Raw genomic sequence first — 18,906 nt, forward strand, 5'->3', positions numbered from 1 at the left:
ACACGCGGGTCCATTTTCCATCTGAAGTTAAGCGGTTACCTAACATTTTTTCACAAGTTAATATCCTCTCCGCATTGAGTCATTACGTCCCAACGATCCGAGTGCATGAAACGACTATCCTATTGTTCGAACCATGATTTCCTGGGGTCAGAAGTCTTATAAGCAGAACGGCATTAGGACATGTCTTAGTACCTCGAAAAATGTCACCAATTGCCTCATTAACCGTAATTGCCACCTAAATAATTAACAAGAAATAGCATCTTAATTAATTTGCTGAACTATAAGAACAATCTTTGCGCGTCTTAAAGAGTTTTCTTAACGCGTCCTAAAATCTTACTATTCTACTAAACATCTTGGAAGCCAATATTCCTTAGTCTTTTACTTTGGCAGTTTCGTAGGTTATTTTATTTTGTTTTTACGACTGAGTCACGAAAACCTAAAATTAACGTATCCAAAGATTTACCTGTGAGACTTGATAGAGCACTAGATGATATTTTATTACTGTGATATTTCAATTGGTTAATGTACTAAAAAAATTGTAAAGTTTACGATCAATAAATGCCGCACCATTTAACTTTGAAAAATTTTCTAGTAAATTTATCGAATATGTCATTTGGAGACATAACTTTAAATTCTAAAAACGTTATTTTCTTTTCATGTTAAAATCGAAATTATTTCTTTATTTAGATTCAGATTGATACATTAACAGCAATGTATTATAATATACATGTAGAATAGGGATCGCAGCGCATAAAATAAAACTTCCACTGTTCCAAAATCTTCTGTTATAATAATAATAATAAAAAAAAAATTACATTTTTGGAGTTTACTCCTTAAGAATCGATTTACATATATAGGCCCGGGGTATGAAAATTATGGGGACCAAAATCGTACTAGAGAGTATAGCATGTCACACGAAATGCGTTATGCGCCTGATTGGCCAGGTGATGCGTGCGCGCGCCAATCAGGAGCCAACGCGCGGCCGCGTTATCGCAGGTGACGCCGGGCTGCTGCGCCGGCAGTCCGCCACAAAGCCTCGTACTGATCGCGCGTTTCTCTCATTATTGTATTTTCATATATTTGTTAGTCGTTTGTTTTGTGTCTCGTTAATTTGTTAATAATCTGTAGTGTATCGTGTTGTCGTAATATAGAACTATTTCTCGTATTGTTTCGTTTAATTTACCGACATCGTTTTGCTTGTGGCCGGACGCCGTTCGGGTTCGATTCCTGAACGTATCAACTGTTAGTGGGTTGATACCCGAATATAACCCGCTACAAATCATTTATTAATAAAGCTTATTAAATATAAACAATTCCTTCTATCAGTGAATGGACAACTTATATATTAATTGTAAAAGTGAATTATATAGACTTACTTAATTACCGCATCCACGTGTTCCGCAACTCCCGGATCATTCTCACTAGAATACGTAACTTCCATATTTTACTGTATTCAACTGACACAAATTTATATTTATATCCAGTAAACTCCAGTCGTGCGTCGGAGCGGACACACACACTTTTTTATTACGTCTTGCTCATTTTTTATCCGTCTTCACCATCTTCCTTTTCTCTATCATTCTCTTCTCCCTCTTTTCCGTTTTCTCTCACTCACATCTTAACGCTCCGTTCCACACTCTTTTCATACGTTCCGTTCTTACCAAATCCTACACACATATTATTATAATAATACCAAAGGAATTATATAAAGAGAGATTGTGACAAAACTTATTCAAACAAACATTAAATACAAAAGAATACATCTGTGAACGAGATCATCAAATACTCAGATGCTTTCTTTTCATGACAAATTCTAATGACTATTTGATGAAGTACTGAATAGGACATAGTTAACAGTATTTGAAGGTCGTGAAGAGAATATGGAAATATCTACGCCATATAGGAAATCTAAGTATACGTTATTTAATAAATATAATAGGTATTTTATAAGTTTCGTTCTCAAAGTAACCAAGAAAAATGAAATTGAGCAATTTCCAAGAAATAACCGCGCAAGTGTTTTGTTGTGCGGTTTCATTGGAAGCCAAAAGATTTTTTTATCGATCGACAACCAATACCCGCCGCATCCTTCCTTAAATGTATGGCATCGCCTTCCGTTAGTGTTTATTCGGAAACAGCTGCTTTGGGGGAGTCAAAGACACCTGTTGAATTGTTCATTTTTATTCCCACCAAGGGCCGATGGATTATTACCGGATGTTCCCATGTGAAAGGACCCAAATTTGAGCTTAAAACTCCAATTGAAGTGTTTCAGTGATTCTGACAATTTAAATTTTATTAATTAATACATTCGTAATTGTTTATTTGGTTACTTCATAACATATGAAGTAACCAAATAAACAATTACCGTACTTTCTATGATATGCTTACAATTCTATACTAAAATGAGCTTTGTAAATCTCCAATCGGTTCTTAGATTATTTTGCTCTTGTATCGTACAATATTTCCACAGCTCAAGTCTCACAATAGAAAACCGCACTAGAAACGTTTGAAAAGTTTTTTGTTGTCTTCTCTGACTGCAACATTCACCTGTCATGTCTCCAGTGCTAAATCTGAAAGCAGATAATTCCACTTGTCCTTGTCGTGTACTGCATAGACAATGCGCTCACGAAAGAGACAGCGCTCCTTGATTTGCCTTTCTGACAAACGGCGAGCTTGTAGCAGCTAGCACGCGCCGCTCCATTCGTTCTCCGAACGTAAGCTTGTAAGGTTGTGGAGGCGTCTCTTATCAGTATTTATCGCGTTACGATCGCGTTTCGTTAAGTTGATAAAATTTAAAGTTTTTCATCAACGCAGTGAGTTCTGAACATTTTCCGTGCGTAGCGCCAAGTGTTTAGCTGTGTTGCATAGTGAGATGAGTTTTGAACTGTAATATTTGTTTAAGCAAAGTGGACAGTGTTTTTTATTTTCGGCTAATAAACAACGAAAATTGTCCGCATCCAGGGCATCGTGAACGCTCGCAGTGAAAGTTATATTCACTGTTTTCGCAGTTTGAACTTCTAAAAGTCATCGAGAACACATTACTAGGCGGCCGACCGGAGTTTTCTTTTTAGAGCAGTTATATATAATTGAAAAAGTTGTGAACGCCTATGGGAGGCACGCAGCTGGGAAGTCCTTCAGCTGTGTGAATTAAGTTATACCAAATTTATCGTGGATTTATACTGCAATATCTAAAAGACGATTACAGAGTTCGACGTGAAGATGCATTTCTGGAACCGCTAAGTCGATTGCGTTTTGAAAGACGATTTTTGGCTTTATGAGGGAGCGGAGGTCTTTTCCAATAAGTAGCGAGGTGGCGCTCAATAATGATAAAGATGGAACCGGGAAAAGTTTGGTAGTGAACACTGTTTTATGTGGTGTCGTCGATGAACTGTCCAGTGCGAGAAATAGACGAGGCTCGTGGGTTCGTCAGGCGGTCATGGGAGTGCTACGGTGGAAGGATCTGACCGGTATTCGGACCAGTACAACGCCCGACCAGAAAGAGGTAAATCATAAATAAACTAATGTAAATTGCGTTACTCATGCAATGACATAAGTAGCTGTTGATAAGCTTAGGTCATACCCAACTCTATGGAGTAGAATAAATTACATATTAAGAGTAGGGTTCCGGAAATTCTAATTACCTACTAAGGTTTTTTTAATTTTTTTAATGGAATATTTAGAAAGCAACGAATTAAACTTTAAAAGTTGAATGTTTAATGAAGAGCCAAAGCTCATTTGTCACTCCTAGAAATATGTGTTTATATTCTGGTTGAGCTAAATCTAAAAGCAATAAATCGTATTTCCGAATAACTTTTGTAGACTCGTTCTTAAATTTCTTTATAAATTTCATTCGAATTTTATTCCAATACTCACTCTCCACTCAGTACCAAAATGAAATAACGAACATATCTTGTATCTACATAGGCGTTTATAATTACAGAGATGATTGTACGTTTGTTAACATTTCTTATCTACCACTGCGTTCAATTGTTGGTAGGACTTGAACATTTGGTTTTGTTTACAAGAAAATGCATGATATCTTCGAATCATTTGATATAATATAATTCGACCTCATTTCCACTAGATGTTCCGTGAACACTTTCATTCATCTACGCAATAAAAAATAATAATGATGTAGTGATTTTTTTGCAGTTCGTAAATGAGCGAGTTTCTGTAATACTCATTTCGTCATCATAACTAATTAACAGCTGACGCTTGAATTGTAAACAATAGATATACAACATTGAATAATATAGCATCAATAAAATTCTTAATAAGATATCACGGTTTCAACCAATAAGATCGTATAACTAATTCATGTATCTATTGCGGTTCCCTGTATTATTTTATGATTAATAATAAATTTCATAACGATATTCATATAACCCTAGATCACTCTGCCAAGTGTCCCGTGGATCAAACTATAATTAGTTGCCTATAGAAAACACATGCGATAATAAATTCAATTGACCCGTTTGTAAATTTGAAATTTTTGATATTCTACTTCTTCACGCTCATCCTCCGTATTCCTAAATATTACATTGTTCTATCAAAATCTCGAAAATAAAAATTGTCATACATATAAAATTAGCTTTATAAATAATAACGGCATTATATATGAAGTTGTATTTGTGTATCTTATATCTATATTATCTTCAAGAACACGTTTTTCAACTACTGAGTCATGAATTATGTAAACACAATGACGAACGGTGAAAACGCAACGCTCTTGATCTTGGTCAAATCGTGTCCGGTATTATTTTTACGTTGACAGAACTTGGCTTGGCTATGATCCTCTTTTTACATACTTCTGAAGCAATTATTCTTTGTTTTTCTTTCAACTTTTTAAGCTGTTTATTAGTTTTACCTCTGTATAACATAATTATTCAAAGCAATTTTAACCAATTTCAAGGCGTTCGATTAGCTTGAAAATGTACACAGCTATGAACGGCCGATGATAATACAAATATTTTTTTCTGACCTTGACTTCATATCATACCCCGGACCAATAGTATAGAGATTTGATTATTTTAAGTTTGAGTTTTTCGGCTTGCTATTTTAGTTATATCTTTTTTTTGTATTGCTTAGATGGATGGCCGATCTCACAGATCACCTGGTGTTAAGTGGTTACCGGAGCCCATAGACATCTACACGTAAATGCCGCCACCTGCCTTGAGATATGAGTTGTAAGGTCTCAGTAGGTATAGATACAACGGCTGCCCCACCCTTGAAATCGAAACGCGTTACTGATTCATGGCAGAAATAGGCAGGGTAGTAGTAGTACCTACTCGTGCGGACTCACACCACTACCATCAGCAATTACGCAAATTATAATTTTGCGGGTTTGATTTTTATTACACGATGTTATTCCTTCACCGTGGAAGTCAATCGTGAACATTTGTTAAGTACGTATTTCACGAGAAACATTGGTACCCGCCTGGGATTCGAACACCTGGTGCACAACAGGAATGCACCGGACGTCTTATCCTTTAGGACACGACGACATCAAAACACAAGTTGTTGTTTAATACAAGACCTTATTGCTAATAACAAAGCTGCCAAATTGGGTTTTAACAATTTTTAGATTCCACTAAAAATTACATATTTTATTGGTAAAACGTAATTTATTATTGGAAACTAGTATTATAATTAATACTACCACCTTATCAATAATGTCCTACAAATCAATACCTTACATACAAAAGGCTGTATGAAAATCCTATCGATCAAAACAGGAAATTATGTATCGAATACTAATGAAACATTACAATGACCTCGTTTGTAACTAAATATAATTAACAAGTAATAATCTGACCAGAACAAATTATTTCATTGAATATATTAAATATATAATAAGACAAAATACTATCTGAAATATATTTTATTGAATATAAAATCAGTACGTAGCGCACAGGCCATCAGTCTAATTCGCATAATTTATTATTAGATTTAGAATTTATTTCAATAAAGCATATGTTGAGTTGGTTAATCTATTTTATCGGTATAGTCTGTGTCATTGCATTTTTCCCTCCATTACTGCTGCCAAATTTATACAGACTGTTTGTGTCTAAAAGGTTATGTTTAATAAATTCAATAAAACTATCCAAGTTATTATTTAAATACGAGAAAGTAGGTGAACAAACATCATATATGACATGGCATAACACAAGATAATAACTTCCAACATCGTTGATTTTACTTTCATATCTTAAAGCACAAATAAGCCATTTGCGAAATTCTAAACGATTTAAAGTCAACAAATAACGTTAATAAAACGGTTGCTATTATAATGAAAAAATATTCGAATGTTAACTGCTTTTTTTTCATTAACGTAAAGAAATTTCTCTGTAAGCAAAATAATATTCCGTCAGTAATATTCTTGATATAATAAGGCATACGTGCACTTTTTTAGGTCATCATGAAACGGATACAAATCCTTCCCCTTAACTAAAACGAAGCAATTTTCAGTGTTAAAGTATGTACGTGCGATAAGGAATAATAAAATTATGGTGTGTGGTTTTCCTGTAATGCAGGCTATTTCCATTAATTAGCTTAAACGCTGCTGATAAGTTCACGTACGCAATAATTGAAAATTAGTACATTTAAAAATTGTTTTGTTTCAAGTAAATCATCATGATTCTAATGGAGACGTAGATTAGGTTCCGGTTTTTGTTTCAAAGGAACCATTTAGGTTTCTGTTTGGATTGAGTATAATCTTTATCCTTTGTGTTTCGGATTGAGGCAGCTATGTGATACGACAGGTGTGGCATTTCTAGGTTTTGGCATCCACTTAATACTGAGCTCTCTACACGCCTAAAAAGTACATACTTTTGTTTTTTAATTACATTTTTAATTAAATTTTCTTTTAAAAACTATATTAAGGATCCAATTGTGACAGCTTATGACAGTTATTGTGAGATATCAATGATATCATCTAAGATTTCTGTAACACGAGCGATACTGTTTTTCCTTTGAATGAATTGCATTCAAATTTATTTCAATTCAATTCCAAATAAATAGTAAATAAATTGATATCCGCTGGAGGTTTCTAAACATTAATACGTGTTAGTAAATAATTAATTGCACGGAATTGCATTAAATAATATAAGGAAACATCCTAAATTTCATTCTTATTCACATCAGAGTACAGATGCTCGTTTTCCCTGTGGACGTTGCCTGAAACGGGGCGGTCTAATGAAAAATTACAGCCTTTCGTAGACACTTAATAAGCGAACGTTCGTGAAGATTTATTGAGTAGAACAGGCTTTATGTTGAGCTTCTTTAGTTTTAAACACTCTAAGGAAGTAACGACTAAGTGCATTCAGAATATTCTATTGAAAAGTTAGATTGTTCTGTTGCAGTGGTCGGGGAACTTTTTTAATTATTACCCCAAAATATTTTTGTGTAAGTTGATATTACCCCATGGCGAAGAACAAAAAAAAACGAAATCGCTTCTTTTTAGCATCTTTCATATTATAGCCCCCATGATAATTTTAAAAAGAAAACAATAACTAAACATTTAATTTAAACATCATTTGTTCAATTTATCAATGTAATACCTTGTAATACAAAACGCTAATAATAGTAATATATGTAATACACAGTTGTGGAAAAAAATCGCCCTTACAGAAAATATAAGTAAATAATAATTTCTTGTTTTGAGTTTGAAATCACAACAATTCTAAAGATGTTTCGCTTCGATATATACTTTTTACGCACAAAAGTTTCATTTTTACCCGCCAAAATTTCATTTTACCCCATTTGGGGTAATTTACCCCGGTTCCCCGACCGCTATTCTATTGAGTAGGACAGCATTGATAGGTTTTTATATCAACGTCATAAATGATTCAAATTTGAATATATTAAAAAGAACATTCTGAAATACAAATACTGACGTCTCATTTTAAAAAAAGAATGAAAAGAATTCAAGTAATATTAAAAAAGACGTATATCATTTTTAAAGTTAAACAGAACGTTTGTATTGGTAACAGATTCATTACAATAATCGACTTTCTAGAAAATTCGTAATATACAACATGTAATAATTCGTGGATATACGTAAATAAATCGTTTGTACGTATTGCATCAGTGAATGGGTTCGTGTGGATGTTGATAACGAACGAACAAATCGATTTAATGGGAAATATCGATTATTTCACTAGTGCAGTGGAATATTTATATGTAGGTAAAGAGGCAAAAACTAAACAGTTAAAAGCATGTTTTATATTATCTTTGTAGATTGATTATATTACAAGAAAAGAAAGTCAATTATAGACTAAAACAGTAAATGTAATATATATATATATAAAGCGTAGCTAAATCTTTTTGCGTCTGCTTTAAAGGAATGATCTAAATAAACATAGCATAATTGTCGAGACATAACGAGAACCTCCGGGGAAAATATATGCTATAAATCCACAAAGGTGTTTTTTTTTCAATAAGTAGGTCAGGCTTTATGTATTATAGTCCATCTAGGAATGCACACGGGTAAAAGATTTTTGTAAAGAAGAAAACGTCTCTGGTGGGTTATTTTGCTACCAAAATTGATTTGAAATGGCTACTGGAAGCAAAATGAACGGAATACGCATCGGGCCTAAGTGTAAGTAGATCGTCATAGTCGGATAAGTATTTCACGCTCCAATATTCTGTCCAAGAATAGCTTAGGGTTGTCTCTGATTTGTTAAATTTCTTTATTCAAATGTTAAACGCAAAATGAATACAGTGACTTAACGTTTTAATATCGTAGTAACATGATTAAAGTAATATTTGGTTTTTTTATTTTATTGCTTAGATGTGTGGACGAGCTCACAGCCCACCTGGTGTTAAGTGGTTACTGGAGTCCATAGACATCTACAACGTAAATGCGCAACACACCTTGAGATATAAGTTCTAAGGTCTCAGTATAGTTACAACGGCTGCCCCACCCTTCAAACCGAAACGCATTACTGCTTCACGGCAGAAACAGGAGGGGCGGTGGTACCTACCCGCGCGGACTCACAAGAGATCCTACCACCACTAATGTTCAGATAAGGATTCTAGGTACGGTTAAGTCACATCCACTCGTCATAATAATGGTATTTTCTGCAAACCTGACATACCAAATCAGGACATTACTATTTTTAATCCTCTTTCAGTTATTTAAAGCGGTGACGTAAAGGTGACGGTTCAAACAGCAATGGAATGAAAAAAAATTAGCAAAGCAATATTTAAAAATGTGATTTTTTATCTTAAAACATGTCATAGTGTTTAAGTATATTACTACCACTGCTTTATTTTATTAATACTAGTTTCAGAGATTATGGACATGTGATGCGTAGAGAGATGATGCATGTGACTAGGAGATGTATGGAAATAGTAGTGCAAGGTAGAGGGGGAAGAGGTCGACCAAAGAAGACATGGATGGAGTGTGTGTATGACGCGATGAGAGAGAGAGGATTGAGTGTTGAGATGACTGCTGATAGAAGAGAATGGAAGAGAAAAATTAGCTGTGCCCACCCCACCTAGTGGGATAAGGTGGAGAAAAAAAAGATACAATTAAACACTTCCGAATTAGAAACAGTGCTGTACAACTACTGAATGTTTAGCACGAACTTTTCTACGAATCAGGGGAAATGATTTAAAAAAAGTACATATATAAATAAATAATATATAATAAAACATATCTAATAAAAAATACATATATAATAAAACGCTAAAGCTAGTGACACCCCTATCAATATCAACGCAGATATGATGAGACAGGACGGACACATTTGAGATGAAATTGTATTAACCAAAGCCGAGATTTTCCCTACCATTCAATTTTGCAATTTCCTATAATATAATCTTATGAATGGCCTCACTCATAACAAATAAGGCTGTTTCAAGTAAACAAGTTAAATTCACTTTGTTTTGTTGTCAATAAACTAGTAGATACAGTCATTATTTGCTTAGTTCAAAATAGTGATGACCATATTATGTGCAGTCATGGCTCAATCTAGAATGGCGCCGCTCCATCTCTCCCCAAGGGCGTCGAAAGGGCAACTAAGGGATTCACCGGAGAATGGCAGCAGCGTTATTTGAGTATTCTATCAGTATAATAATAATATAATAATAAATGGGAACAACTCACGCACGGTGGTTTCAACTTAGGATTCCCTGTGTTATGGTTAGCAGAGACTGATAAACATACTTATATACGTTTAAATATATACATATAGATAATACACACTCAAACAAAGAACAAACAAACCTGTTCAATGTTTGTCCGATGTGGGAATCGAAACCACGACCCTCGGCGATTCAAGGTGGCTAAATACTGTACCATCGGGTCAGTCGGTATACAGCGATTGTACATTGATTTCTAGTAGGAATCAACCCCGCACTGGTAGGTACTGCCAACCTGCCTATTTCTATGGTGAAGCAGTCATTTCATCCATCTACGCTACGCTAATAAAAAATCGAACTCATGTACTTTTCAGTGATGTAAAATTTTGAAATGCCCTTTTACCTAATTTTTTTTATTGCTAACTTGGGTGAACGAGCTCACGGCCCACCTAGTGTTAAGCGGTTACCGGAGTCCATAGACATCTACAACGTAAATGCCGCCACCTATCTTGAGATATGAGTTCTAAGGTGTCAAGTGTTGTTACTATTTTTTGTCACATCTGCATATTTCTTATACAAATACATATAATAAAAATCAATAATTAAAACCTAAAATTTAATAAACATTTTAATAAATGTAATTAAGATAAATATAATATATAAAAAACGTTTAAGCTTAAAACTACATAAATATAATAAGATCATGTAAGCAAAGATAAATAATTTATAAATATCATAATATCCATGTATTAAGGGCTGTATTCGAAAATTAATCAATCCAAAAACGGTACACACATGGTATATACATATAAGACTCAATTCTATTTCTATAAACAGTCTAATTCGAAAGCCATAAAAAAACGAAAATTGAACGAAATTTCCGCTAAGTACATTAAATGTAACCATTAAAGTGTATTGATGGCCTCTAAATAAGACGTGTTTGTTTATGTAATCTGTACCAAGATTTAACTCTGTTATCTTCTGTGTCGTGTTACAAAACGTATTGGATCGATGCCCAATAGGCTCGTGCTAATACGGATTGTTAATGCGATAAACATTAGGATTTAGGCACGTTAATTATGTTTGTAAAACCAAATTTTTGCTTCAAACATTTTCATTAATCAGATTAATATATTGCTGAGTTATCTATGATCTAAATTTATTAGTGAACTAGCTGACCCGGCAGACTTCGTAGTGCCTCAATCGATAATGTATAAAATAAACTTAAAACAAACAAAAGGAATAGGTCCGACGGGGGACAAATCAAAGGAAAAACAAAATTGTTATTTTTATTTCCTTTCGAGCATTTTCATTTTTATCTACCTTTTAAACCTTCTCTAAACTTCCACAAATAATTCGAGACCAAAATTAGCCAAATCGATCCAGCCGTTCTCGAGTTTTAGCGAGACTAACGAACAGCAATTCATTTTTATATATATAGACATAATATAATTGGTGTGAATTACTTCATCTACAGAACGAAAACAAAAAAGTAATAATATATAATTAAGGTATTTTGCAATACCATATTATTTATTACCTTGGTTTACCTACTATTTAAGGGTTTTTTTTTGTTCTTTATTTAACTGTATATGCCGATTTTATTTGAAAGTTCTAAATAACCAACTTCTTACAAGGTAGCAATGCGGCACGCCTTTACTTGGCACATTGACAACTATTTCACGGCATTTGTCCGGTGTTGTCAGTGCAGACGCCGACTTTGGGTAGCGTTTTTTTTTCATTTCGTTTTATTAACATTATGGAAACCGCGAAATGCGTTTTCACTTTAAAAAGATAAAATTTCTCTTTGTTTTCTTAGTGCAAAAAAAATTAGTTTCACATTTTTCACGTAAAATTAAACTATAAAGAGTGATGAATAATATAAAAAAAAATAATTAAAAATATGTCTTCATCTTATATGGCTATATTATCCGCTCAGGAGGTGATAGGTGATTTCCTTTTCAAGACAGTTTCTTTTAAAATGCATATCTGTGCTCAGTCAATCGTGTCACGGGGCAAGAAAAGGTTAATGTACGACCGTAACATAAAAACTGAGATATCACTGACAGACACGTAATATATCACAAATACTTGACACGATTTTATGATGCCTCAGCAATACATCATGTGACAACTCGGTTACACGCCGCGATTGAGATGAATGAACACCAACCATAAATTTGGAACACGACAGCGGCAGAGGGACTTGGAATCTCTGTTTCACGAAAATGCATAGTAATTTATTTATATTTTTTTATTGCTTAGATTGATGGACGAGCTCACGGCCCACCTGATGTTAAGTGGTTACCGGAGCCCATATACATCTAAAACGTGAATGCCGCGACCCACCTTGAGACATGAGTTGTAAGGTCTCACTTTTAACGGAAAAACGGTGGCCCTAAACCTTTAAACCGAAACGCATTACTGCTTCACGGCAGAAATAGGCAGAGTGGTGGTACCTACCAGTGCACTCACAAGACGTCTTACCACCACTAAAAATGTATGTAACAACTTTTTTATAGAATAAGAGGAGCGTTTCGTAATCTCAGAGATGACGTTTTAGCGCTTTTTATTCTTATTTTTAAATTAATTTTTTTATTTGTGCAAATGAAATATTTCCATATCTTCAATTGTTTAAATGGCTAGTTACATAAAATGTTTTTACTTCACAAACCACCCCAAGGTAATTCTGCGAGATGACGTTTTTACTTCAAATTTAGCAGTAAAGGGTCGCGCTCGTTTTAAACCAATTTTTTATACAAGCAGGAGCGTGAGGAACTTTACTTTACATGAGTACCTTAAATGAAAATGTAAAATACTATAAATGCAAATGTTATTTGTTAATAATTCTAAGAGTTTGATATACAACTTTTTTTTTAATGCCCTTGTAGGCAGACGAGCATACGGTCCACCTAATGGTGAGTGGTTACCGTCGCCCATGGACTTCAGCAATGCCAGGGGCAGAGCCAAGCCGCTGCCTACCGCTTAATACTCTCCACAAGCCTCGTTTGAAGAAGGACATGTCATAGCGCTCGGGAAACACCGTGGAGGGGAGAGCTCATTCCATAGCCGGATGGTACGTGGTAAAAAAGACCTCTGGAAACGCACTGTGGATGACCGCAGTGGCTCCAGGTAGTATGAATGAACTCTACTCCGGTGGCGGGCGGTGCGATGGTAAAAACGAGATGCCGGTATCATCTCGAACAATTCCTCAGAGCACTCCCCATGGAACATGCGGTACAAAATACAGAGGGAACCGAAGTCCCTCCGCATATCTACGCTTGTTTCTCAATTAGTTCTAAAACTAACTCGATTCTGTACCGGTCTCATAGTCGACGTCGCCCAAAACACGACATTACGTATCCTCCCGATCCATTAACGGTGCTTTTACGTACCACAAGCACCGGTCACCGTGCTCGTCGAACCCGTCGCTTGCGATGAAGGGCTCGACGAGCGAATTAACCCATATACACAGCCCACTGAGTTTCTCGCCGGATCTTCTCAATGGGTCGCGTTTCCGATCCGGTGGTAGATTCTGCGAAGCACTGCTCTTGCTAGGGCCAGTGTTAGCATCACTCCGGCTTGAGCCCCGTGAGCTCACTTACTAGTTAAGGTTACGCTGAAATAGCCTCTCAAGGCTATCAGCTTAGGTAGGAAAAAAAACCGTTCTCATTTTCACGCAGCTACATAGTATATATGGGCGCAAACGCCACTATTGGCAATAATTAACATAATAATATATAGTTTAGTTTATTCTATGGTAATATTTATTTATTATTAGCAAGATTAAACTGTTATTCTACCATATTTAATAATTAGCAGACACTGTTTTGGTGTGAAAATGATCAGAATATGTTTAATGTTTATATTATTGTTTAAAAACACAAATGACTGTATTAATAATTAAATATGAATAAAGCATAAATATTGATAATAATTTACATTATAATTAACAGTAATAATTAAGTATTCTAATTGTTATGCAATGATGTTATTGGCGCCATGCCATTGGGCTGGATAATAACAATGTTAGTTAATATTACTTAAAAGTAATTCATGTAAAATAAATTAAATGTCAGTCATGTAAAAATCACATTGTTTTTATCAAAACTACGGTTCAAATTGTTTCATCAAATTGTTTTTATCAAAACTACGGTTGAATGTCTTACGACAGCTTACTGTATAGAATAAATAAAAAAAAAAAAAAAAAAAAAAAATGTAAAAATCACTAAAATATGTATTGTGAATATTAAGCTATATTTTGTGAATTGTTTCGCAGTAATTATATTTGTTTGTATAAAAGAAGTTGTAGTTGCTATAACCATCACAAAATGGCTAATTGTGTAAACCACTGAATAACTCAGGCGTGGCTTTTTGTTGTAAACAAGTAATGTTAAAGTTTTATAGAATTGTATTGTATTTTCATTGTAAAAGACCTTATTGTGTGTAAACCCTGGCTTAACGCCGACATATACATTATTAACATACATTTTAGCGGCGTTAGAGAGATTTTTCCGTTAATGAAAACGCGTATTTCGCCGTATATGGCGACGAAATGGTCCATGACTAACACAAAGCTGTTTATTTCTTGTTCTGAAGAACATTTATTGCACGTCACGACTTTCGTGCTTCCGATAATGTAAACGGATTCGATGCGTTGAATATCGGTGGCTGAATGTACTGTTTACAATTAGGGTTGTCAAATTTACCTTGAATATTTAAGTAAATGTCATCGTCATCGGCTATGTCAACGGACAAGTTGACAGGTAGTATTCTTAGTACAGAGAACTGTTCTGTACTTTTGTTATTATTTGCTATCTCCTCGTAAAAGGGAAGATCGTGAAGCCAAATCTCGCCATATGTATGGGAACCTTTAATTCCTTTAGTTAAAACTAAAGTCAGGGTGAGGCGAAGACGATTCTTGATATTCAAACTCGATTAGGAAGTCAAACTTCTAATAAGCTGCCTAGTAATAACTTGTTCAAAAATAAATCTGTGAGACCCTTTGCAAAGTAAAAGTTGTTTGAGTAAAAAATTGTAACACACAAAAAAAACGTATATTACTTGAATAAGTTTAAATATAGTAATTAGGCATATGGTATTTCAAAATACCTTTTCAAATATCAATAAAATTATCCAATGATTTTTTTACTGTCTTATCGTTGTGTTTTTTATTTATTTTTATTTTTTTATTGCTTAGATGGATGGATGAGCTCACAGCCCACCTGGTGTTAAGTGGTTACTGGAACCCAAAGACATCTACAACGTAAATGCGTCACCCACCTTGAGATATAAGTTCTAAGGTCTCAGTATAGATACAACGACTGCCTCACCCTTCAAACCGAATCACATTACTGCTTCACATCAGAAATAGGCGATAAAGTGATAAAAAAGTGATGTGTGATAAAGTCGCAACATATATTAAAAATAACAACCCTAAATGCAAATACATCATATCCTTAAGCCAGTATGTGATGCCACATGTTTCCTGCATTGGGTCATCTACGGTGAAATCGCGCTTAGAATTGGTTCAAGATTATCTATGTAATGTATTCAGGATATCCACGCGTTTTTTATGTATGCAACGTACATAAGATTTTTGTATATTTTTAAATGCGTGACCGATCTTACTTCATCGTTTTGAATTGTTATCGGAGACAACAGACATTATAAAATGAATGCCTTCATCATCCGATATTAGGTCTATGTTTCATGGTAGGTACCACCACCCCGCCTATTTCTGCCGTGAAGCAGTAATGCATTTTGGTTTGAAGGGCGGGGCAGCCGTTGTAACTATACTTGAGACCTTAGAACTTATATCTCAAGGTGGGCGCATTTACGATGTAGATATCTATGGGCTCCAGTAACCACTTAACACCAGGTGGGCGGTGAGCTCGTTCACCAAACTAAGCAATAAAAATTTTTTGTATTGAACTTGTTTCCCAATCTTCCAACGGGAACGCATGTCTTCTTCTCGTTAGAAATTGCCCAGGGTAGTGGTATCAATGTGCGGGCTTACAATGCGCCCTACCACGAGTAAGTACTAAAAACATATTGTTCCTGAAATATATTTAATGACAAAATTAATATACAATAAGAAATGCTATTCTAAAGTTTAAACTTAATTCAGATATCGAACTTAAGTAAATCTATCTGATAAAAACGTCACGTCTAATTAAGATGTTTCTTGTGAAATTGTGATCAAAGCAGTTAGTTGTAAATGGGTACTTTAGAAACAATTTTTAAGCAATCAACAAACGACTACAAAATAATATTGCGAATACGAAATTCGTTCTTGTAAAGACCAAGTTTCAAAGCGGTCTTATCTAAGCGTCGAATGAAACTTTAAACTAAAAGCAATACAAAGATGTGCACCGGTCCCTTTGGTACAAAGCGAAGGTTTTCGTGAACATTAGAAAACTTTGACATCCTCTGATTGTTATAAAACTTTATCCCGCGATCGTCGGAAATCCATTTTTGGGTCACAGAGAGTATTATTCATTGTTCAAAAGAACAGGTAAGGGCTATACGAATTCAATTTTTTTAAATGTTAAACGAATACCTACTTATTCATATATTATAGTAATTGTACTAATTTTACAGTTTTGATATTTTTTTCTACGGCATTGACGGATGAAGTAGCTCACGACCTTCTTGACATTAAATGGTGATTTGAGGTTGAGACTCCACTTTTGTTGAAAATGGCATTTATTCCATTTATCAGTTTCTGAGGACTCCAGCTATTGCTTAGGAGTAAATTAGTGTTTGTAGTCTGTTTAAAATGCCTATCAATAAAACTAAAAAACATTGTATTCTTGCTCTCATTCCAATATAGGTAAAGCATATTTTTGCTCGAAGGCCCAAATCAACTATCTATGCTTGAAATTGTACTATAACATTTCAATATATTTTAAAAGCTAGAATTGAAACGCTACCATACACTTTCAACCAAAGTAGGATTTTCTCTAGCGCTTTGAGCGCTGGAAACACACACGAAATAAGTCCAAGTACACTTACGTGCAAAAGTCAAACGAACATCTTTGAAAAAGATTAGATCAAGTCTTGTATACCAATAGCTTTAGACGTAGATCCAAACGAGTTAAGGAGCAACAAAGCTACGTTTTGCCATCAAGTTGACCTAATTTTAAAATAAAGAGCAATAATCGTGAACGCTTAAGCCCCTTTGTGAGGCGCTGAGCAAATATTTTCGTGGGCACAGCGAAGTTTAATGTCCCTTGTTTGTTGTAAAGCTCGCATATACGATATACCGGGATACGGCCAAAGCAACGGTTATGCATGTAGCTCATTCTTGGAAATTAATAAGAACTTTTTTCATTAGTTAAGGTTGTCAGATGAGCATACGGCTCCCCTAAGGCTAGGCTGTTACCGGAAACCATAGACAATATTCCTTTGCTTTTTATTACGTGTGTTCATTATCATTTCATATAAAATACAGCAAAAATTGTACAGTTATGAAAAAATCAGTAACATACTTTTTTTCTTTTTTTTATTGCTTCGATTAGTGAACGAGCTCACATCCCACCTGGTGTTCAGTGGTTACTGAAGCTCATAGACATCTACAACGTAAATGCGCCACCCACCTTGAAATATACGTTCTAAGGTCTCAGTATAGTTACAACGTCTGCCCCACCCTTCAAACCGAAACGCTTTACTGCTTCACGGCAGAAATGGGCGAGGTGGTGGTACCGACCCGCGCGGACTCAGAAGAGGTCCTACCACCAGTAAAAATTACCACCAAAATAGTAACACCAGTGATACTTTCTTTAATACCTCTATGTATGAGTAGATATCTAGCACCTATTAATTATTTTAGTAGTCTTTGCCGACGACAGTTGGTTTATGAAATGGGGTTTAAACTAATATTGTGATAAAAAAAAATGGATATGTCGCATAAAATGCTTGTAGAATCAGATTCAGTTTCCACGTAAAAAATATATTCGCGATCAGCATGCAAATCCGGTTTTCTACTAGTTGCAAATAAAACGCTAAACAAATATTCTCTGCGTAAAAACGATGCTTTCTAATTGGAAACTGTAGCACTTAAGTGTTTCTTTTGCTTCTTGGTCATGCAAAACTAATTGAGAAAATGACTTAATCTTCGTCGTTTCTTAGCGGCTAAAAATTTTACACAGTAATGTTGCATGTTTATATACCAATAGTGTTGTGAAAGGAAAAGTGCTTTTAGAAAACAAACTAAAGAAAGTTTTTTTTATTTCAAGTCAATAGTAATGTGATTTCAGAATGTTTATTGACACTAAAGCCCGAAACGCTTAAAAAATTATTATTTAAATTAATATAAATATTGTTTTATTGTTAAACATGTCTGGACAACATAACGGGGTCTCCCGACTATCTCAGTTTTCGATACAGAACGCATGATTACTAGAAAAAATCGATTGTCTGCAAAGTCGGCTTACTGACGATAGTTGAACGTGACAACGTCATAAGAAAATACTGATGGATTGATTTCATTTTTCATTTATCGCAATTATCGTTGCTATAAACAATTGAATCCACATTCACTTTTCACTGAACTTCATACTTGACGAAAACATGTAAATTGTATAACAGCTGTCCACGCGGATGCATCGCTCACTCAAGTAGGAGTGAGACAGATGTCGAACGCTGCCGAACGCGGAGGCCGATTGTGCCTCTTTGTCGCTCGTTGCGCGCTCTCGCTTGCACTTCAAGCCTTAAATGGAACGCCTCAGAACGAGGTAACGCCGCATGAGTCACGTTTTTTCGTGCGTGCAACCGGCTTCATCGAATTATAAGACAGACTTGCCAAAAATAACGTATGCA

At 34.9% G+C, this 18,906-nt stretch overlaps 1 protein-coding gene across 7 annotated transcripts in view; it reads left to right on the forward strand.

Moving 5' to 3' along the window:
• Positions 1-18,906, forward strand: part of LOC101742414 (rap1 GTPase-activating protein 1) — a 391,261-nt gene that overhangs the window by 235,835 nt on the left and 136,520 nt on the right. For 2 of the 7 annotated variants that reach the window (XM_021351668.2, XM_004931750.3), the window contains exon 1: positions 2,695-3,499. The exons of the other annotated variants lie outside the window; for them this stretch is intronic. In XM_021351668.2, the coding sequence (XP_021207343.1) occupies positions 3,272-3,499 (228 nt within the window). In that variant the 5' untranslated portion in view covers positions 2,695-3,271. Of the gene's footprint in view, positions 1-2,694; positions 3,500-18,906 lie in introns of those variants that run through there. 7 annotated transcript variants of the gene reach the window in all.

This window comes from Bombyx mori, chromosome 3 (genome assembly GCF_030269925.1).
Source record: "Bombyx mori chromosome 3, ASM3026992v2".
NCBI classification, from domain to species: Eukaryota; Metazoa; Arthropoda; class Insecta; order Lepidoptera; family Bombycidae; genus Bombyx; species Bombyx mori.